This window comes from Panthera leo, chromosome B3, assembly GCF_018350215.1.
Source record: "Panthera leo isolate Ple1 chromosome B3, P.leo_Ple1_pat1.1, whole genome shotgun sequence".
In the NCBI taxonomy this organism is placed as follows: Eukaryota; Metazoa; Chordata; class Mammalia; order Carnivora; family Felidae; genus Panthera; species Panthera leo.
Window position 1 is genome coordinate 135,760,583 of NC_056684.1, and position 24,033 is coordinate 135,784,615.

Here is a 24,033-nt window from a genome sequence, read left to right on the forward strand (position 1 = left end):
GAGTGATGTTGAGCATCTTTCCATGTGTCTGTTGGCTATCTGTGTGTCTGTTCAGGTCCTCTGCCCATATTTTAATAAAATTATTTGTTTTTTTGGTGTTGAATTGTGTGAATTCTTTATATGTTTTAGCCCCTTATCAGACATATTACTTGCAAATATCTTCTCCCATTTAGTAGGTCGCCTTTTTGTTTTGTTGATGGTTTCCTTTAATGTGCAAAAGCTTTTTATTTTGGTGTAGGCCCATTTGTTAATTTTTGCTTTTGTTGTCCTTGCCTAAGGAGACAGATCCATAAATATGTTGCTAATAAGGCTGACGTCCAAGAGTTTACTGCCTATGTTTTCTTTTAGGAGTTTTATGGTTTTAGGTCTCACATTTATGTCTTTAATCCATTTTGAGTTTATTCTTATTTAATTTTAAAAAATTTTTAATGTTTATTTATTTTTGAGAGAGAGAGAGACAGTGTGAGCCAAGAAGGGGCAGAGAGAGAGAGGGAGACACAGAATCTGAAGCAGGCTCCAGGCTCTAGCTGTCAGCACAGAGCCCGATGCAGGGCTCGAACCCACGAACCGTGAGGTCATGACCTGAGCCGGAGTCTGGCGCTTAACCAACTGAGCCACCCAGGTGCCCCCATTTTGAGTTTATTCTTTTTTAAAAAAATACTTATTTGTATATTTTGAGAGAGAGCGAGCGGGCACACATGCGTGCACATGTGCACTCGTGCACACACACACACACACACACACACACACACACACACACACATGAGTTGGGGAGGGGCAGAGAAAGAGGGAGAGAGAATCCTAAGCAGGCTCCTGATGGGGGGCTCGATCCCAGGAACCATGAGATCATGACCTGAGCTGAAATCAAAAGTTGGGTGCTCAACCAACTGAGTCACCCAGGCTCCACCATTTTGAGTTTATTCTTATGTATCTGTAAGATAGTAATCCAATTTTATTCTTTTGGAAATAAGTAACTTCTAATTTAATGATTAGAGTGTAAAGTCATACTAATATATTTTATTATATCTCAAAGGATATTTTATCTAGTATTTACAATTCATGCTCAAATTATATTTTCTTCCTCACAGTGTATCATTGTCAATTATTGGAATGCCTCATGAAATATAAGCAAGAAGTCTGGAAAGTAAGTTTTGGGCCAAATTTAACTCATTGCCACAAACTTAATTTATATAATATAGTAAAAATTGTTTGCAAAACAAAGGTCAAATTTATTGGTGTCTTATTATTTTGGTGTGGCAGAACTTGGAGTTCTTTCCTCCCTGGTTAACTTACTATTTAAAGCAGAAATGTTACTTGACTAACACAGTAGCCTGACAGAAAAAGTAATTGAGTATCTCTTATTCTTATAATTTAGCAAATACTATATTACATGACAATTTTATTTAATTCGAAATGGTGCTCAAGAACCTGTCTTCTTTCAAATAGGAGATGTGAATGTTATGAAATATGTTTTAGAAAACTATTTTTAAAATGCAGTGTTTGGCAAACTGGTTTATGCTATTCTAAAATCTTTCTTTAACGTTATCCTGGATAGAGAAGAATTTGTTAAAAGACAGTGTAGTTTTGCCCATTACCTGGAGGGCGAATTAGGGAGGGCTTATTTACAGAACCAATAAATGAATAATAAAAAATAATGTTTTAATCTTAGATGATCTCATCTGAGAAACAGACGTAGGTAATGAGATGTCAGGGAAATTAACCACCCAACCCTTCTATTGGAATTTTAACTGCTTTGGTAATACTAAGTGAGCTGTTTGTATTTTTATTTGATGATGCTAAGTCAAAATATGCTTCCTGTTTCCTTTAGGATCTTTTATACGTGATTGCCTATGGGCCTTCACAAGTGAAACCTCCGGCTGTACAGATGTTGTTCCATTACTGGCCCAATTTAAAACCTCCTGGGGCAATAAGTGAATACAGGGGCTTGCAGTACACAGGTAAGATGAGAATAAGCCCTGGGATGCCCCATTTTAATTCTCTTCGGCCACATTTGCCTCACCTACTTATTATTTGTTTTAGTCTTGCTGGATTATATTTATGTGCCTTGAGACATTGTCATAAACCCTTTCTGAAACTAGGTGTTATAAAATCAATTAATGAAAGTCAATTTCAAGAGCATTTATGACATTGCAGCAAATAGCCTAAGTCTTAGTCTCATTCGCTGTACACCTGGCGTGGGTGTTAACTATTGCTAAGCTGAATCAAAGGTGTGAGCAGTGACTATTGCCGCTGGTTTGCCCACCATTTAGCAAAACCTCAGCTGGCTAATTCTGCTTGGAGAAGACTTGCACGTTTGACATTACCAGTTCATACACTAAATAAAAATTAAGAGACCGTGAGAGCCTAGTTGGACAGGAAGAGTCAACAATTGGTGAATATTTGTGTAATAACCAAGAAGTAAACGTTGAATTTAAATGTAAAGATGTGTATTTACCCAACAAACAAACAAAAAAACACCTTGAGTCCTATTGTTTATGTTTGTGTATTATAAAATCAAAGAAGGAACCTATGCTTAATGGAGTTTCTGATGTCCTTGCCTGCTCTGTCCCCCCACCTAGTTGTCTACATATTTTTATGAAAATAGGAGAAGTGGATATTTTGGCAAAGATAGCTTTTATTCAAGTTATTGTGAGATTGTACACTGATCCTCTGAGAATCTCCTTCTTTCTTGGTATTACTTGTCTTTCCCATGATGATTTGAGGCGATTCAAAGGGGATTTAACTTAATTCAGGTGTCTGATTTATGTTCCTGATGAAAGCCAAGTGTTAAGAGATGTTAACACCTGTTTTTTGGGCTTTGATGGTCTCTGGTGGGCTTATTCTGAATTCAGAAAAAATAATATTGGCTTTAGTGGTAGTAATAATATTAATTAAAACAATGAAGGTAAATAGTACCTTTTTAAAAAATGGAAATTGGTGTCATTGGTATTTTAAATCATGGATAGTAGAGAATATTTGAATATTGTTAAGTGGATAACTTGAATATAAAAAAAAGGAAAAAATTTGGAAGCACTAATAAAATACATGAAATGGCTGGAATATTCAACTTCTCAATATATCCCTGCAATAAGCATGACGTGATGTATGAATGGGGAACCAGTATCAAATGAAATTTATTTGATAAATATTTGAAGAGTAACTATTATGTGCCAGGCACTGTTTGCTGATGCCGTAAGAACCGATTCAGAACCAGACCCCATGGAGCTTAATGCAGTCTGGATATGGAAACTGATTCACTTCTTCAACAAATGTTTATAGGGTGTCGACAGGTGTTATTCTAGGCACCGAGTGGTAAAGTGATGAAAACAGACTAAAATCACTGTGTGTGGACATTTCAGTTTTCCGGGGAAGACCAGGAAACTGCTTTACAGTGTAATAGGGGCAAAGGCAGAACAAATACAAAGAGCTATGGGAATATGCAGCAGGGGTCTCTGACCTCACCCTGACGGTGGGCAAGTTTGGGGAGGGTTAAATTGTCATGTGTCATGTGTCACTCGCATGTAAGCTGACACCTGAAAGATACGCACACTCTAGATGTCAAAGGGAGAAGGGATCATGAGTGGATAAAATGCAAATTTGAGGCAGGAGGAACACATGGGTTCAGACTTAGAGGCCAGAGATAGCATGATCCTATTTAGGAACCAGAAAGGGTTATGTGCAGCCAGACAATGGAGTGACAGGAGGAGAGCAGCTAGAGATAAGCAGAAAGGCTGGCAGGGCCTGTGAAGGAGTTGGGATTTTATCCTAACAGCAAAAGGAAACCACTGACAGGTTTTAAACGGAGAAGCCGCATGATGAGATTCGCCTGTTCAGAGCATCCCAGAAGCCTGGCAGGCTGACAGCAGCTTCCGTTTACCCCTGTGACCCTACCTGCTAGGAAGAGCCAGTCAACCATGTCTCCCCAGAATAGCTCAGTCTGTGTCTACTGAGATCAGAGCTACTCTTTCATCTTTTCTTGGCCGATCTGAACAAGATGCCTGTGTCTACCGGCATCCATTCTTCAGTCCATTGCTGTGATTGTACTTCCGTCCACCTTCATTCTTTCAAGTGTGTCATTGTGTGCCTGCTACCTGCCAGGCACTGTCCAAGGCCCTGGGGTAGTGACTCTCTTGGAACCCCCATCCTAGCTGACCATGGCATTCTATGCAGGAAACAAGAGATCATGGGAAAAAAATGAATCATTCTGCTCCATGTATTACTATTGATCTAGCAATGGCTGTTTGTCAGACATTGTTCTAGCTGCTTCTGTCTCACTTAATACTTTCACCTTATCCTGACTGAACACAGTTATGGACCAGCATTATATTGGGTTTTACAGACATTTTCTCAATTAATCCTCACAAAAATCTTGGGATGTAGGTTTTCTTATTTAAACATTATAGGTGACAAATGGGACACAGAGTTTGAGTAACATCCCTAAATTCACACAGAGAATCCCTAAATTCACACAGCTTGAATCTGGACTTACATTATGTTCATTGAAAACCCACATTTTTCTGTTCTAACAGTGTGACATCGCTTCTTTGAATTCAGTTCTTTAATTAAACTTTAGCAGGAGCATTAGAAATTTTCTATAACAGGGGCGCCTGGGTGGTTCAGTCTGTTGAGTGTCCTACTTCAGCTCAGGTCATGATCTCGTGGTTTGTGAGTTCGAGCCCCGCATGTGTGCTGACAGCTCAGAGCCTGGAGCCTGCTTCTGATTCTGTGTCTCCCTCTCCCCCTGCTCATGCTCTGTCTCTCTCTGTCTCTCAATAATAAATAAACATTAAAAAAACTTTTTTAAATAAAAAAAAGAAATTTTCTACAACATCTGTCACAATGAAAGATGCACTGAAGGGTATCATCAGTATTTAGTTGTTACTCTGACTCTACATATACATTATTCTTAATAATAAAAGTTATATGGATACAGAATTTCATGGGCTTGGAAACTCAAATATGAAATACTTTCTTAGGGACCAGAAGTTTTTGTATGCTTTCTGAGTGATTTATTTCTTTTTTAAAAAGTAAAATTAATTTTTTAAAAGGAAACATTGCTCTTAGAAAAATTATAGAACTATATAAGAAAGAAAAAAGAATACTACTACCCAGAGATGACCAGTGTTAACATTTTGGTGTATTTCTCTCTAGTTTTTTGATATGTATTTTAAAATGAAATAGAGCTCATACTGTATATAATTATACAAGGTTTCCCTCCCAAGCTTTCATTACGACATTTTTAAGATCAGAAAAGTTCAAAGACTAACACTATGAACATGTCTATAGCCACCTAGATTTAATAATTGTTAGTAATTAGCCATTATTTTAACTTTATATATGTGTATATAAATTATTTGTTGTTTTTTAAGCATAGTGACATAGGAATAATTACATCTGATGTGAAAATCAAATAGTGAGGATTTGGCAAGATGCAATGTTTGCCTCTTTTGGGCTTATTACTATTTATCAACAACAAAAACTCCTTCAATTAGTTTGTTCATCGAATATGAGTCTTAAAGATGCAAGAATTACAAGAAGTTTCTTGGCAATGGAAATAGCCATTCTGTTGTCCTATAACACTCTGCTTCTGTGGGGGAGAAAGAAATTATTGAGTCTTTTGTTTTTGTATGTGTGTGACGGTGTCTCAACTGGTAAATAATTTAGGTCAGCACTGGTTGTTGTGTGGTTTCCATCTGAACTATGGAACAAAAGATGTAGCACAAGATCTACATTTCCAAGACAGTTTGTTGCAGAAGTGATAAAAATGAACTGAGAATAAGTACTACAAGGTTAGACTTTGGGCTAGGCTACCAGATATCTAACCTTACCTTAGTACAGTTGGATTCTTGAGTTGTATACGAGTAGAAGAAAGTCTACCAGTACTTTTATGTCATAATTTCTCCATTATTGACTTCTTATTTATCTTTTTGTTATTTTATCTCCACAAATTTAAAAAAGTATTTTAAACCTTTTATATTTGTACTTTATACTCATATGGAAAAACACAGATTTTAGGTGTATGGGGAACATCTTCCACCATGTTTACCACCATGATTACCTCCTCCTTCTACCCCAAAGGTAACCACTAAGTTGACCTCCAACATCCAAGATTAGTTTTGCCTATTTCTGAATTGTATATAAATGGAATCATGCATTATTTGTGTGTGTGTGTGTCTGTGTGTATGTGCATGTGATTTGTCTATGGGTTGAGCATAACTGTGTTTTGTTCATTTTTATTGCTACATATATTCTACAAAATTAATGTACTACAGTGTATGTATTGATTTTACTATTAATGGATATTTGGGTTGTTCCAACTTTTTGGCTATTACAAGTAACGCTGCTCTGAACATTCTTCTACGTATCTTTTGGTGTGTGCATGCACACATTTCTGTTAGATATAGGCCCATGGTGGGATTGCTGGATCAAAGGGTGTGCACATATGTAATTTTTACATCTCCCCCCCCCCCCCAGCATATATCTAATTTTAATGGATGATGGCAAACAGTTTTCCAAAAAGGGTTGTACTAAACTATATTCCTATTACCAGTATATGAGAGTTATTTTTGTCTATATTCCACATTTGGGGCAATACTTGATTTGTTTTCAAAATTTTACCTTTTACATTTAGATGTATCTGAAATTAATTTTTCTGTATGGTGTGAGGTAATGGTCAATTTTTTCCTCTATGGATAGTCAGTGGACTCAACATCATTTATTGAAAAGATTGACCTCTTCTTACTGCTTGGTACATTTTTATCATAAATCAAGTGTTTATTTAAGGATGGTTCTCTGGGGTCTTTATTTAGTTTAATTAGTATATTTTTCTTTTCCCCAAAGCCACACTGAATTAATGTAGTTTAATAATAAAACTTTATATCTTTCAGTGCAAGTCTTTCTACCTTGTTATTATTTTTCTCTTCCTTGTCTCCCCCTGATTTCTCTTCTTCCTGTTCTTTCTCCTTCTCCTTATTTTCTTCTTCCTACTTCAAAGTTATTCCTAGCTATTTGCTAAGTTAAAGAGTTAAGTTAAACACACACAAACACACCTGAACTACTAGGATTTTGACAGACATTTCCTGGAATCTATAGATCAATATGGGGAACTGACTTCTTTATAGTATTAAATCTTCCAATCCATGTGCATAGCATATCTCATTTATTTAGACTTTCTTTAGTTTCCTTCAATGCTGTTTTATAGTTTTCTGTGTAGGTGGTTTACCTATATCTCATGTAGTGTGTTCCTAGGTATTTATTTTTTTGATGTTATTGTCAGTGATACATCTTTGAAAAATTAAACTTTCTAACTCTTTGTTGCTAGTATGTAGACATGCAGGTAATTCTTGTATATTGATTTTGTATCCAGAAACCTTGCAAAATCACTTTTTAATTCTAATAATTTATTTGCAGTTAAAAAAATTCTGTGTGTGCAATTATATTACTGCTAAATAATAGCAATTTAATGTCTCCTTTTCGATCCTTAAGTCTTTTATGTCTGTTGACTTATTGCACTGGCTGAAACCTCCTTTGCTATGCTGAGTTTTAAGTTCATGGTTTCTTCTTTGACCCATGGGTCATATAGAAGGATGATGATTGATTTCTAAACATATGGGGATTTTCCTTGTGAAATTTTGTATTGATTTATAGTTTGATTCCTCTGTGGCCAGACAACATACTTTGTATTATTTCATTTCTTTAACACTTCTTACACTTTCTTTAGGGTTGAGCCTATGGTTATTTTGTAATGTTCTGTATACTTAAAAAACATCTCTTGTATTTGGTAGTTGTTTGCTACTGTGTTCTATATATGTCAAATAAATAAAATTTGTTAATTGTGTAGTTTAAAACTTCTATATCCTTATTGCATCTTTTCTTCTATTGGTTACCAAGGGTAGAATTTTAAAATCTCCTACTATGACTGTGGATTTGTGTATTCCTCCTTGTAGTTCTGCCGATATGTGCATTATTAGGTGCTTACAAATTTAGAATGCAATATTTATTTTTTCCAACGTGTATTTATTCTTGAGAAACAGAGAGAGACAGAATGTGAGTGGGGAGGGGCAGAGAGAGAGGGAGACACAGAATCCAAAGCAGGCTCCAGGCTCTGAGCTGTCACCACAGAGCCTGACATGGGCTTGAACTCACAGACTGTAAGATCATGACCTGAGCTGAAATCAGATGCTTAATTGACTGAACCACTGAGACTCCCCAAGAATGCAATATTTTCAAGTGAATTGAAACTTATATCATTATGAAATGTATGTCTTATCTCTAGCAATGCTTATTTGTGTTAAAATCTACTTTGTCTTAGACTAATATAACTATACCAGCTTTCATGAATATAGCTGTACCAGCTTTCATGAGTGTTTGCATACTGTAACTTTCCACCCTTTTATTTTCAACCATTTTACATTCTTATATTTCATGTGTGTCTTCTGAGCAGCATAGAGTTCTATATTTTAAAGTCAATTTTCATGATTTTTGCCTTTGTTTGGAGCACCTAGTCCATATATATACAATATAATTACTGGCATATTTCATTTTAAATTCACGATTTTTCTGTTTGCTTTCTATTTCTCCTGCCTTTTCTGGGTTCCCTTTTTTTCTCTCCCTTTTGCCTCTTTTGCACTGATTGAGTATATTTAAGTATTCTGTCTTTGTCTTATTGAATTATTCAATCTTCTGTAGTCTTTTAATTATTACCCTAGAGATTATACCATGCATTCTTGACATATCAGTGTCTAGTATAAAATAGCACTTTTACCGTTTCCTGTGAAATGACAGATGATTTTAACTTTTTTTTTTAGCCCTTCCAAACTTCCATGCTATATTCTCTATTTTTTATAATTTTACAACATGTAATTATTATTGGTCCTTGCAGCCAATATTCACTTGATTTTCTTTTTTCTGGCCCCGCCCCCTGCCCCTTTTTATATTTCTAAGCTCCCATCTGGGATTTACTTATTTTTCCTTAATAATACGTTTTTATATTTCCTTTAGTGCCCTTCTACTGGGGATAAATTTTCTCAGTGTTTGTTTGAAAACATCTTTATTTTGCCTTTATTTTTTAAAGCTATTTTCTTAGTATATAGAATTCTATAACAGTGATTTTCTTTTCACACTTTGAAGATATTTCATGATCTTCTCATGTTCATTGTTTCTATTGAGAAGTCAGCTGTCATTGTTGCTCTTTTGAAGGTAAATTGCCTTTTGTATTTTGAATTTTTTTCTATTTTGTTGAAATTTAAAAAATACCTTTTCCCAGTTTTATTGAGAAATAATTGACATACATCACTGTAAGAGTTCAAGGCATACAGCATGATGGTTTCATTTACATATATTGCTATTGTTACAGTAGCTTCAGCTAACCTCCATCATCTCATATAGATATAATATAAAGAAAAGAAAAGAAAAGAGAAAAAAAAGAAAAATATTCTCCTTGTATTGGGAACTCTTAGGATTCACTCTCTTAACAACTTTCCTACATATCATCTGGCAGTGTTAACTGTATTTATCATGTTTTACATCACATCCCTACTACTTATGTGTCTTATAACTGAAAATTTGTACTTTTTGACCACCTTCCTCTAATTCCTCCTCCCCACCCCACCTCTGGTAACTGATCTCTTTTTCTGATCTCTTTTTCTCTTTTTCTATGATCCCACATATAAGTGAGATCATACAGTATTTGTCTTTCTCCGTCTGACCTATTTCACTTAACATAATGCCTTCAAAGTCCATCCATGTTATTGCAAATGATAGGATTTCCTCATTTTTAATGGGCTAAATAATATTCCTTTGTGTGTGTATATCACAACTTTACTCATTCATCTATTGGTGTGCACTTAAGTTATTTCCATGTCTTGGCTATTGTAAATAATGCTGCTCTTTTACATTCATGCAGATATCTTTCTGAGTTAGTGTTGTTATTTCCTTGGGATATATTCCCAGAGGTAGACTTGCTGGATCATATGATAGATTTATTTTTAATTTTGGGGGGATACTCCATATTGTTTTCCTTAGTGGTTGTACCAATTTATAATTTGACCAACGGTGCAAGGAATCCTTTTTCTCTACATCCATGTTAACATTTATTATCTCTTGTCTGTTTGATCATGGCCATTCTAACAGGCATGAGATGATACCTCACTGTGGAATTTGCATTTCCCCAGTGACTAGTGATGTTGAGCATCCTTTCATGTGCCTGTTGGCCTTTTGTATATCTGCTTTTAAAAAATGTCTATTCAGCTATTCAAGTCCTTTGTACATTTTTTAAATTGGGTTATTGTATAGATTCTTTATGTATTTTAGATTCTAATCCCTTATCAGATATATGTGTTGCAAATATTTTTTTCCATTCTGGAGGTTGTCTTTTCACTTTGTTGTTTCTTTTGCTGTACAGAAGCTTTTTAGTTTGAGGTAGTTTGATTTTGTTGCTTATGCTTTAGGTGTCATATCCAAAAAATCATTACCAAGACCCATGTTAAGGAGCTTTATTCCTATGTTTCCTTCTAGGAGTTTCGTGGTTTCAGGTCTTACATTTAACTCCTTAATCCATTTTGAGTTAATATTTGTGAGTAGTATAAGATTGTGGTTCAGTTTCATTCTTTTATATATGAATGTCAAATTATACCAGCACCATTTTATTGAAGAAATTGTCTTTGTCCATTGAAGTATTCTTGACTCCCTTGTCAAATATTAGTTGGCTGTATACGTTTCAGTTTATCTCCTGGCTTTTGATTCAGTTTCATTGGTTTATTTGTCTGTGTCTATGCAGTACCATAGTGTTTTGATTACTGTAGCTTTCTAATATAGTTTGAAATCAGGGAGTGTGTTGCCTCCTATTTTGTTCTCCTTTCTTAGGCTTTCTTTGTCTATTTGGGGTCTTCTGTGGTTCCATATATATTTTGGGAGTGTTTTTTCTACTTCTGTAGAAAATGCCATTGGAATCTTGATAGGGGTTGCATTGAATCTATAGATGGCTTTTGGTAGTAGTGATAGTTTAATAATTATTCCTCCAATCCATGGACATGCAATACCTTTCTATTTGTGTCTTTGGTTTCTTTAATTATTGTTTTATAGTTTTCTGTTTAGAGATATTTCACCTCTCTGGTTAAATTTATTCCTAATAATGTTATTGTTTTTGATGCTATTGTAAATGGGATCAGTTTTTTAAATTTCTTTTTCAGAAAGTTCATTGTTAATGTATAGAAATGTTACTTATTTTTATATGTTAATTTTTGTATCCTGCAACTTTATTGAATTCATTGGTTAGATATAGCAGATTTTTGGTTGAGTCTTTAGGATTTTCTATATAAAAATCATGTCACCTGCAAATAGGGATAATTTTACTTCTTCCTTTCCAACTCTGATACCTTTTATTTCCTTTTCTTGCCTGATTGCTCTAGCTAGGATTTCCAGTACTATGTTGAATAGGAGTGGTGAGAATGGGCACCCTGTCTTGGTTCTGATCTTAGGGGAAAGGTTTTCAACCTCTGATTGCTGAGTATGTTGTTAACTGTTGGGCTTGTCACATATGGCCTTTAGTATATTGAGATGTTTCTGGCATGTAGTTTAAGACTTTTTATCATGAATAGATGTTAAATTTTGTCGAGGGCTTTTTATGTGTCTATTGAAATGATCATATGATTCTTTTCTTTCATTCTATTAAGTGATGTATCACATTAATTGATTTGCATATGTTGAGTGATCCTTGTATCCCAGGGATAAATCCTACTTGATCATGGTAAATGATACTTTTATTAGCTACTGAATTTGGTTTGCTAGTATTTGCTAGTATTGCTGACGATTTTTGCTTCTATATTATTCAGGGATATTGGCCTATAGTTTTCTTTTCTAATAGTGTCTTTTCTGGTTTTGGTATCAGGATAATACTGGCCTCATAAAATGAGTTTGGGAATGTTCTGTCCTCTTTGATTTTTTTTGGAAGTGTTTGAGAAAGATTGGTGTTTTCTTCTTTAAATGTTTGGGAAAAGTCATCAGTGAAGCCATTTGTTTCTGGGCTTTTGTTCATTGGGCGATTTTTGATTACTAATTCAATCTACTTACTAATAGTCTATTCAGATTTTTTATTTCTTTTTGATCCAGTCTTGGTAAGTTGTATGTTTCTAAAAATTTTTCCATTTCTTCTAGGTTGTCCAGTTTGTTGACATACAGTTGTTCACAGTAGCCTCTCACGATCCTTTGTATTTCTGGGGTATCAGTTATAATGTCTCTGTTTTCATTTAAAATTTTGTTGATTGGGGTCTTCTCTCTTTTTTCCTTGGTTAGTCTAGTTAAGGATTTGCCAGTTTTGTTTATCTTTTCAAAGAACCAACTCTTAGTTTGTTTAATCTTTTCTATTGTTTTTCTGTTCTTTATTTCACTTATTTTTGCTCTACTCTTAATTATTTCCTTTCTTCTGCTGACTTGGGGCTCAGTTTTTTTTCTTTTTCTAGTGGGGTTAGGTTTTTTATTTGTGATTTTTCTTGCTTCTTAATGTAGGCATTTATTACTGTGAACTTCCCTTTTAAAACTGCTTTTACCACATCTCATAGGTATGTTTCCATTTGTGTCTCAGGAAACTTTTATTTCCCCTTTAATTTCTTCTGTGACCCATTGGTTGTTCAAGAGAGTGTTGTTTAATTTCCATGTGTTTATGATTTTTCCATTTTTCTTCTTGTTACTGATTTCTAGTTTCATGTTGTTGTGGTCAGAGAAGGTATGTGGTATGATTTCAATCTTCTTGAATTTGCCAAGACTTGTTTTGTGGCCTGTTTCTCTATATATGTGGCTTGCATATATGGTCTAGCTTGGAAAATGTTCCATGTGTGCTTGGGAAGAAAGCGTATTATACTGTTGTTGGATAGAATGTTCTGTACATGTCTGTCATGTTCATTTGGTCTATAGTGCTCAAATATGCCGTTCTTTATTGATTCTGTCTGGATGATCTATCCATTGCTGAGAGTAGGTTTTCTTTATTTTTTTTATTTTTTATTTTTTCAGTAGCTTTACTATGATACATCTAGTTGCGATATTATTTATGTTTGTCTTTTTGGGAGGTTCATAGGACTTCTTGGCTTGATATCTCTTATCAGTTTTGGGAAATTGTCAGGCATTATCTCTCTTTTGTTGGTGTGTGTAATACTTTATTTAAAGGCATATTCCATATATAGCAAGGTGCACAAGTATCAAGTGCATGGCTGGATCAATTTTGACAAATGTATAATGCTCATTTAATCATTACCCACATAAACATAATAGAATGTTTCCATCACCCCAGAAAGTAATGGCATGACTCTTAACAGTTAATGCCCTTTCTTCCACTCTGATGTAGTCACTACTCCTGTTTATGTATAATTCCTATATTCATATAATTCAGGGATTTATATAAGTAGAGATCAAAGTATGTATTCTTTTATTTCTGACTTCTTCGCTCAACATGTTACTGAGATTAATTTGTATTGTTGAGGATATTAGTAGTTCTTTTTATTGTTAAAAGTAAGTATTCCACTGCATGAACATACCACAATTTTGTTTTGTTTTGTTTTGTTTTCAACTCTGATATTGATGTTTTAAGTTTTTAAAACTGAACTAAAAGCTTCCAAAAGAAAACAAGGGAGAATATCTTCATGACCTTGGAGAAGGTACATATTTCTTAGAACAAAAAGTCACTAACCATAAATGAAAAAATGATAAATTTTAGTTTATCAAAATTAAAAACTCATGCTCATCAAAAGACACTGTTAGGAGAGTAAAACAGCAATCCTAGATTGAAAGAAAATACTTGTAATATATACAAGTTTTAAGTTTATGGCCAACATACATGAAGCTGTTATGAACGTTTTATACAAATCTTGTGTGGGCATATGCATTCATTTTTTTTGGGTATATAGTTCTAAAAGTGGAATTGCTGGGTCATAGGGTTTATAAGAAAATTCTAAACAGCTCTGTAAAGTGTTTATGCCATTTTATATTTCACTCAACAATGTATGAGAGTTTCAGATACTATACACCCTTGCTAACACTTTGCAGTGTTTTAAATTTTAGCTATTCTGGGGGGGTGTGTATCTCATTGTGGTTTTAATTTGCATTTCCTGGGTGACTGATGTGGAGTATTTTTTCATATGCTTATTGGTCATTTAGATATTTTATTTTATGAAGTACCTGCTAAAATCTTTTGCATAGGCATTAATTGGATTGTTTGCCTTTTTTAAAAAAAATCTTTATTTATTTTTGAGAGAGAGACAGCGTGTGAGCAGGGGAGGAGCAGAGAGAGAGAGGGAGACACAGAATGCGAAGCATGCTCCAGGCCCCAAGCTGTCAGCACAGAGCCTGACGCGGGGCTCGAACTCACGAACTGTGAGATCATGACTGAGCCGAAGTCTGACGCTCAACCGACTGAGCCACCCAGGCGCCCTTGTTTGCCTTTTTTATTATTGTTATACAGTTGTTTTTTTATGTCGTTTGGTAGGAGTCATATGTTAGATTTATATATTACAAGTATTTTCTTTCAATCTAGGATTGCTGTTTTACTCTCCTAACAGTGTCTTTTGATGAGCATGAGTTTTTAATTTTGATAAACTAAAATTTATCATTTTTTCATTTATGGTTAGTGACTTTTTGTTCTAAGAAATATGTACCTTCTCCAAGGTCATGAAGATATTCTCCCTTGTTTTCTTTTGGAAGCTTTTAGTTCAGCTTGCACATTTAGGTGTATGCTTCATTTAAGTTTAATTTTTTTTTTTTTAACATTTATTTACTGTTGAGAGAGCACGAGCAGGGGAGGGGCAGAGAGAGAGGGAGACACAGACTCTGAAGCAGGCTCCAGGCTCTGAGGTATCAGCACAGAGCCTGATGCGGGACTGGAACCCACAAACCGCTAGATCATGTCCTGAGCGGAAGTCGGACACTTAACTGACTGAGCCACCCAGGCTCCCCCATTTAAGTTTAATTTTTGTGTGTGGCGGGTATGATTCATTTATTTCCTTATGGTTTGTTCTAGCACCCGTTGTTAAAAAGTTTATCCTTTTTCTTATATTGGCTTATATTGGCCTCTTGGTCATATATATGTGAGTATATTTCTGGAGTCTATTTTGTTTCATTGATCTGAATACCAGTACAAACTATGTTAAATAATTTGGCTTTATAGTCTTGAAGTCAGATACTGCAAGTCTGTTTTTCTTCTTTGATCATCTTCCCTATTTTATGTCTAATGCATTTCCATATAAATTTTAGTATTGGCTTTCCTTTCTGCAAAAATGATTCTGCTGAGATTTTGATCTGTATTGTGTTAAATCTGTAATTCTATTAGGAAAAAACTGACATTGCAAAAATATGTTTTCTAATCCATGAACATGATATATTTCTTCATTATTTAAGTTTTCATTATTTAAGTCTCTCAACAGTGTTCTGTAGTTTTCAGTATAGAATTTTTGTATTTCTTTTGTTAAATTAGTTGCTAGATATTTGATTTTTTTTGTTGCTGTTGTAAATGGCATTATTTAAAATATTAATTTCCATTTGTTTATTAACAGTATGCAGAAATTCAGTCGATTTTTGCATATTCATCTTTATCCCATGACTTTGCTAAATTCAGTTATTAGTTCTAGTAGTTTGTTGGTTAGTCGGATTTTCTATATAAATGTGGTCATCTGTAAAGACAAATTTGCTACTTTCTAATTTTGTTAACATTTATTGTTGTTTGTTTGTTTCATTGCCTAGCACTTTTAGAACAATGTTGAATAGAGGTGGTAAGAATGGCCAGGATTGCTTTGCTCCTAACTTTAGGGAATATTTCACCATTAAGTGTGGGTTTAGCTCTTGGGTTTTGCAGATATCCTTTATGGTCAGTTTGGAGACATTTTGTTTTATTTCCAGTTGATCGAGAGCTTTATCCAGGAAAGGTGTTATTTTTTCTTTTTTTACAAATACTTAGATGAACTAAAACAAGAACAACAGAGAAGAAAACAGTAATAGTTATGTATTTCATTGCTTTCTGCCCTTGTCTTTACTATTTTCTTCCTTTTCTTTTTTTGAATTTAATTTTCTCTTCTTTCTTTTCCCTAGCTTCTTGAAGTGAAAGCTTAAATTGTTGGCTTTCAACATTAATTTTTTTCTAATTTTCCATTTAAGGTTATCAGTTTCCCTCTAAGCTCTACATTAGCTGTATCCCACAAATTTTGGTTTGTTGTGTTTTTACAATCATTGATTTAAAAATATTTAAAAATTTCTAGTGCTAGATCTTTCTTTGCCTGTGTTATTTAGAAGAATCTTTTCAGATATTTGGGTTCTAATAATTTTTTGTTTTGATTTCCACTGTAATTGCACTGTAATCTGAATTTTTTTTAAGACTTCAAAGATGTCATTCCATTGTTTCTGGTAATGAAACAAATTATCAGACAGAAATTAGACATCATTCTTATGATTGTATCCCTAAATGTAATATATTTTTTCTCTGCCTCTTTTAAAGATTTTTTCTTGATTTTCAGTGCTTCGTAATGATACTAAATTTCATATAGTTTCATTATGATCTGCTTAAGAGTAAAGGTCTTTTTATTTATTCTATTTGAGATTCGTTGAGCTTCTTGAATCTGTGGTTTCATGTTCTTCTTCAGTGTTGGAAAAATGTTGGTTGTTATCCTCTACAGGTATTTATTGTGCCCTTTCTTTGTCACCTCTCATCTTAGGATTTAAAAAAATATTTTCTATTGTTTCAGAGGTCTCAGGTATTCCATCCCCCACTGCCCCGCTTTTGGGGAGGGGGGAAAGTTTGTCTGTGCTTTAGTTGGGTTTATATTAATCTGTCCTCAAGTTTACTAATGCTTTCTTCTTCTGTGGCCAATATTTCTTAAAAGTTATATATATTCATCTTTCTGTGCTACACTCTGAATCTTGCTTCTGACTTGTCTTCCTGTTCACTAATCCTTTAGCCTCCCAATTGTATTTTTAGTTTTGCTCACTGTATTTTTAAGTTCTAGAATTTCCATTTGGTGCTTTAAAAAAGAAATTCCAATTCCTTGTTGATATTTTTAAACTTGTCTTTTACTTTATGGAACATATTAAGCATAGTTATTTGAAAGTTAGTTGGTTTCTGATAACTCAATTTTTGAATCTCTGAAAATTCTGATTTTATTGTTGTTTCTTTTGTTTACTTGTCTTGTGTGTGTGTATAAATTTATTCATTCATTATTTATACATATATATATTTATATTTGTATATATTATAAATTGTGTGCAAGCCGATAGAAAAACTGTAGAGCTAATTTGAGGTTTAGAAGATTATATTTCTTCAAACAGGATTTGCTTTTGCTTCTGGAAATTTTGAGGCTATGGACATTAGCAATCCAGGTCACTTTAGTGCAGCTTAAAAAAAGAAGACCTATGATCCATTCTTGAGATGATTTGAGGCTGGTTCTCAGTCCCTTTGAGGGTTGGTCTAATTCTGGTTCCCCTTTACTCTATGGTGTGGCCTTTTGAGACCTCTGCCCACGTCCTAGGGGGATTTTTAGGTCTCCCATTTTCAATTTTTGTTCCCCTACTTCAAATAGTTTGTTGAAATCTGTTCATCTTGTGGGATTGGCATATAGAGAAATAGGTAAAGAAGGAGGTGTGGCATCAAATGCCAGGTCCACCTTTTGATGATGCCTTCTTTTTTTGGATCATGGCCCCTTAACACCCCCTAAAATTCTCTGTTTTTGTTGTTGTTGGTTTTGCTTTTAATCTTGTCCAGTTTTGTAATTGTTCTCAGTAGGAGAATCAGCTTAAACTAATTTGTCTGTCATTTTTGGGGAAATGGAACCTAAACTTTTTTCTTGTAATATTTTCAAGAGTGGAATGTAGGTCATATGTATTTTTTGAGTTCAGGCATATTTAAGAATGTCTTTCTATTTCTTCACACATGAAAGAAGACTGCTTCACTGTGAAAAATATGTAAATATTGCTTCATTATTTTCTGGCATTTAGAATTATAGAAGACAAATCTTAGACAAGTGTGATTTGTCTGTTATAGAAATCCTTTTGGTCGTTCTTAATTCTTGGAGATTTACTTATTAAAAAGACTTCTTAAGTATCTTTATGTATGAGTATCTTTTTATTGACTTTCACCAATAACGTTGAGAGTGCTTTCAGATCCCTTTTCAGTCTTTTTTAGGAAATTTCTCATTAATGAAATTTTAAATTATTGCTTTTTCAGGTTGGTATGTCCCTCAGGAATACCTATAATTCATAGGTCAAATTTCATTTTCTGTACTGTGTCGCTATTCTAACCACTATTTCCCATACATTTATCTTCTATATTCTTAGCTTCTCAGGTTGGTTTACTGTGTAACTTATTTGACTCCCCCCCCCCCCATCAGCTCTATTTATTGCTTTGAATTAGGATTTCTAATTCTGCTATTTCATTTTTAGTTTAATTATATTTATCATATCTCTTGTCCAAATTCCTTTTTATCTCATTCTGTTAGCTTCCCATCTCACCATGAATTTCTGTGACTTTCTACTTCTGTTTTTATAGAGGCCATGTGTTCTTACATCAAGTTGCAGATGCTATAATACCTTCCTAAAATATTTTGACTCATAGACTAGATAATTTTCAGACATGTTTTCTCTCAAGTGTCTGCATAATATTTCTTTTCCTTTGAAGTATATGTTTGGTTGGTCCTTCACTTTTTTCTTTTTAAAATCAATTTTGCTGGTCCCATTAGTGGCCAGGTGAGTATGGACTGTGCCTCATGGTGGTGCTGTCCTGGCCCATGCAGCAGCCAGGTGGGCCTGAACCAGGACTTAAGTCCCACCAGTGGGGACCATCTTGTGCATGGCTTCCATCTCTTCACCCTAAGGGTGCAGAGGCCTGTGCCAGGCTAGGGCTGTTGGGTCTCTTGGGCCAGGTGCACATGTATCTTTGCCTAAGGGAGCCCCACTTGTGTGAATGAGGAGGCTGTGGCCAGGCGACTGGACCACTGGCCACCCCTGAAGCATCAGCTAGATCGTCATGTGGCCTGATTGCTATGTTCATTCCATATATGTGCAAAGATGCAAGCCAGGCTGCGTGGGTGCAGTCCTGACTCCAGCATGACCTCGCTCCATGACCTTGTCAAGTTACTTATACTCTCTGTGCTTGATCTGTGACCTTTGAGGATATGGCCATTGACTTAACACTGGAAAAGTGGCAGCAGCTTGATCCTGCTTAAAGGACTACCTTTAGGGATGTGAGACTAGGGAAATATAGGAACTTCACATCAGTGGGATGCTCAGTTTCCATGTCAGATATGATCTTCACATTGGAGTCAGGAGGATAGCTGTGGATAGTAGGGGAAGGAACACCACCTCCAGGTTGTCCAGGAGATGACTAGGAAATTGGTAACCAAATAGGAGTGCACCAAGAATTTAAGGAGACTTTTGAATCAAGTGAATTTCGTTTATGATGAAGCACCTACTAAGCAGAAAGTCTATGAATATGAAGCTTTTGCAAACATATTTCATCTCAGTGTAAACATTGTCCCATCCAGACAAAAACTCCATGAACATGTCTTAGGTGGAAGGAGTTTGAAAGATAACTTAGATTTACTTAATTTAGAAGAAAGAAGCTTTCTGAATTTAATGGAGATGAGAAATTATTCAACTATAATTAATTTCAAATTACCCATGAAAAAAACTGATACAGGTAAGAAAACCTTATGAATGAGGGCAAGTATTTAGTCAGAAGTCATACCTGATTGGACACCAGAGAGTCCATCCTGGAGAGAAACCCTATGGATGTAATAAGTGTGAGAAAGTCTTTACTGATTGATCATCCTTTACTAGACACATGAGATCTCATGCAGGTGAGAGACACTATGAATGCAAATTCAGCCAGAAAGCCTTTAGCAGAAAAACCTCATTATATACCAGATAATTCAAACTAGAGAGAAACTCTATGAATGTGGAAATGCCTTCAGTAATAGTTCTTCTTTTAATAGGCATGAAAAAAATGCATACTGGTAATAAATCCTATAAATGTAATGAATGTGGGATGCTGTTCAGTGTGTGGTAGGTTGTTATACCAGCCCCAAAAGACTAAGACATCATTATTCAATACAAACTTCAAATCATCAAAATTACTTTGGCAAGAGGAATTCTGAAATTTTGTTTTTTTCTGAACTTGGATCAGTTAGAATTCCTTTGTGTTGGAAATAACAGAATGTTGAAACTGACTTAAGCAACAAAAGGAACTTTATTGGTACACATCACAGGAAAGTCCAGTATAGCTACTTTTTTTTTTTTTTTTTGAGAGAAAGAGCAAGTGAGCATTAGCAGGGGAGGAACAGAGGGAGAGAGAGAGAGTCTCAAGCAGGCTTCATGCCCAGCATAGAGACTGACACAGGCCTCGATCTCACAACCATGAGATCATGACCTGAGTGGAAACCAAGAGTTAGATGCGTAACCAACTGAGTCACCCAGGCACCCCAGTATAGCTATTTAAAATGGAGAAAGAGATAACTTGACATCTTGAGAAAAGACTCAAAATTGAGTCTTCCGATTGACGAACATGGCATATCTATCTAACCATTTATTTAGGCCTTGTTTAATTTGTGTCAGCAATATTTTCTAGTTTTCAGTGTATAGGTCTTACAGATATTTTGTTAAAGGTATTCCTAAATGTTTTGTGGGTTTTGATACTGTTGTAAATAGTATTTAAAAATTTAATATTTCTACTTGTTTATTGCCATTATATAGAAATGTAATTGATTTTTCTATTTTGACTTCATATCCAGCAACCTTGCTAAATTCACTTATTAGTTTTTGTAGCTTATTTTTAAGTTCTTAAGATTTTTCTATGTACATGATTATACTCTCTGGCAAATTAATATAATTAAACATTTTTCTTTTTCCTGCCATGCCTCCTTTCCTTCCTCCCTCCCTCCCTCTCTCCCATCCTTTCTTCCTTCTTTTCTTCTTTCTCCCTGTCGCCCCTTCCTTTCTCTCTTTCTTTTCCTCATTGTGCTGGCTCATATGTCCACTTCAGTGTTAAATAGAAGTACTGCAAGTGACTATCTTTGTTTTCTCCCTCTGTCTCTATGGGGCATGTATGCAGCATTAAATCTGGTGTTAGCTGTAGGCTTTTAACAGATGCTTTTTTATCAGAGTAAGGAAGTTCCTGTCTATTCTTAGTTTACTGAGAGTTTTTATCATGAGTGAATGTCAATTTTGGTCAAATACATCTTCATCTATTGAGATGATCACATGACTTCTTCCCTTTATTTTGTTAATATGGTAAATTACATTGATTTGCTTTGCATTGTTAATACAACCTTGTATTTCCTTGGATAAACTCCACATTGTCAGCTATATTATATTGCCAGACTCAATTTGCTAGTTTTTGTTAAAATATTTTGCTCCTGTATTTATGAGGGATATTGATCTAGTTTCCTTTTATTATAATGTCATCTGGCTTTGTTTCCAGAGTAATGCTGGCCTCATAAAATGAGTTGGGAGAGTTTCTTACTGTTCTATTTTCTGAAAGAAAATTAGTTTGCATTATTTATTCTTTAAATAGTTAAGAGGATTCACTTGTGGATCTATCTAGACTTGGGGTTTTCTTGGTAGGAAGGTTTCACATTATGAATTCAATTTAATATTATGTCACATTTTACTTTTCTAATTTTTGTTCAGTCATATTTATAATTTTGTAGTCTGTATTTTGAGGAATAAATGGCATATACATTTTTTCCAACTTGCCAAATTTATTGTCATATCTGTAGAATCTGTGGTGATGTTCTACCTTTTATTCTTGATATTGGTAATTTGTTTTTTTCTCTATTTTTTATTCATCAGGGTAGCTTGAGGGTTTATCAATTTTATTGAACTTTCCAAAGACCCATCATTTGGTTTTATGATTTTCCCTATTGGTTTTTTTGTTTCCAATTTCATTGATCTCTGCCTTCTATCTTTGTGATTCCCTCTTTAATATTGAGTTTAACTTCTTCTTTTTTCTGCTTTAAGATAGAAGCATAAATTGTTTTTCTATATTACTAAAATAGAAGCATAAATCATTAATTTGGACCTTTTATGTTCTCTAATTTAAGAGTCTAAAGCCATAAATTTACCTAAAAGCATTGCTTTAGTTTCAGCCCACAAATTTGATATGGTGTGATTACATTGTATTTCAGTACAGAATATTTTCTAATATTCCTTATGACTTTTTCTTTCATTTATGGATTGTGTAGAAGTGTGTTTGTTTAAATGTACATGTTTTTGCTGATTTTCCAGGTATCTTTTTGCTATTTATTTCTAGTTTAATTCCATGTGGTCAGAAAACTTACACTGTGATTTCACTCCATCTAAATTTTTGAGCTTTGTGTAATGGACCAGAATACTGTCTCAATACTGAGAGAGGATTGTTGAAATTTACAACACGAATTATGGACTTCTTTCTCTTTTAGTTCTCTCAGTTTTGCTTCATTTAATTTGAAACTCCATCATTAGATACACACATATTTATAATTGTTATGTCATCTTGATAAATTGACTCATCATTGTCAAATATCCTTCTTTATTACTGGTAATATTCTTTGTTCTGGGGTCTATTTGTCTGATATTTATATAGACACTCCAGCTTTCCTGTGATTAGCATTATATTAGTGTGGTATAACTTTTCTGTTTACTTTTTAAAAAAAAAATATTTATTTAAGTAATCTCTACACCCAACATGGGGCTTGAACTCATGACCCCGAGATCAAGAGTCACATGCTCTTTTGACTGAGCCAGCCAGATTCCCCACTGTTTACTTTTAATTTATCTATCTTTATATTTCAAGTGTGTTTCTCACAGGCAGCATTTATTCAGGCCATGCTTTTTGAAAAAGTTAAATGATATTTGACAATCGCTGCCTTTTAGACCATTTACATATAATGTAATTATTGTTTAGGCCATTTACATTTAATGTAATTACAAATAACTTAAGTCTATTATCTTACACTCATTTTCTGTTTGTCCCATCTATTCTTTGTCTCTTTTCTTTTTAATATCTTGTTTTCTTTTTGGTTATTTTTAGCATTCCATTTTATCTCTGTATTAGCTATACCTCCTTTTAAGAAGAATTGCTCTAGGGTTTACAATATGCACCTTTAACTTCACAGTCTACCTTCAAATAATATTATACTAGTTTGCATGTAGTGTAAGAACCCCGTGCACTTTCATGTCCTCCCTCTCATCCTTTTTTGTTCTTGTTATCAAATATTTACTTCTTTTTTTAAAGTTTATTTATTTATTTTGAGAGAGAGAGAGTGTGTGTGTGTGGGGGGGGTGAGGGGCAAAGAGAGAGGGAGAGAGAATTCCAATCAGGCTCCGTGCTGTCAGCGAAGAGCCTGATGCCTGGCTCGGACTCACAAACTGTAAGATCATGACCTGAGCTGAAATCAAGAGTTTGATGCTTAACTGACTGACCCACCCAGGCGCCCCTCAAATATTTACTTCTATATATATTATTAGTTTCACAATACATGGCTGTTATTTTTGTTTTAAACAGTGAATCATCTTTTAACAACATGCTAATATAAGTAGAAGGTCTTTTGCAGTTATTCACCATATTTGCTGTATCCAGAACTCTTTATGCCTTTGTGTAGGTCCTAGCTTCCATCTGGTATCATTTTCCATCAGCCTTCCTTTAACAATTCTTGTTGTGGAGCCCAGCTGGCAATGAATTCTCTTATCTTGTGTTTGTCTTCAAATAGCCTTTATTTCATATTCATTTTTGAAGGATATTTTCACTGGCTATAGAATTCTAGGTGACAGTTTTTTTCTTTCAGCCTATTAAAGATGTCGTTCCATTGTCTTCTGGCTTGCATGGTTTCTGGCGAGAAATCAGCGATCATTCTTATCTTTGTTCCCCTGTAAGTAATGTGTCTTTTTTTTCCTGGCTGCTTTTAAGATTTTCTCTTTATCATGGTTTTAAATCAATTTGATTATAATGAGTTTGGTGTGATTTCCTTTGATTTAATTTTGCCTAAGATTCACTGAGCTTCTTAGATCTGTGGGCTTATAGTGTTTATTAGA

At 34.5% G+C, this 24,033-nt stretch overlaps 1 protein-coding gene across 11 annotated transcripts in view; it reads left to right on the forward strand.

The window, feature by feature from the left end:
* UNC79 (unc-79 homolog, NALCN channel complex subunit) overlaps positions 1-24,033 on the forward strand; it is a 266,546-nt gene that overhangs the window by 71,412 nt on the left and 171,101 nt on the right. For all 11 annotated transcript variants that reach the window (XM_042944164.1, XM_042944162.1, XM_042944169.1 and 8 more), the window contains 2 exons: positions 1,089-1,144; positions 1,829-1,958. In XM_042944164.1, the coding sequence (XP_042800098.1) occupies positions 1,089-1,144; positions 1,829-1,958 (186 nt within the window). The remainder of the gene's footprint in view (positions 1-1,088; positions 1,145-1,828; positions 1,959-24,033) is intronic.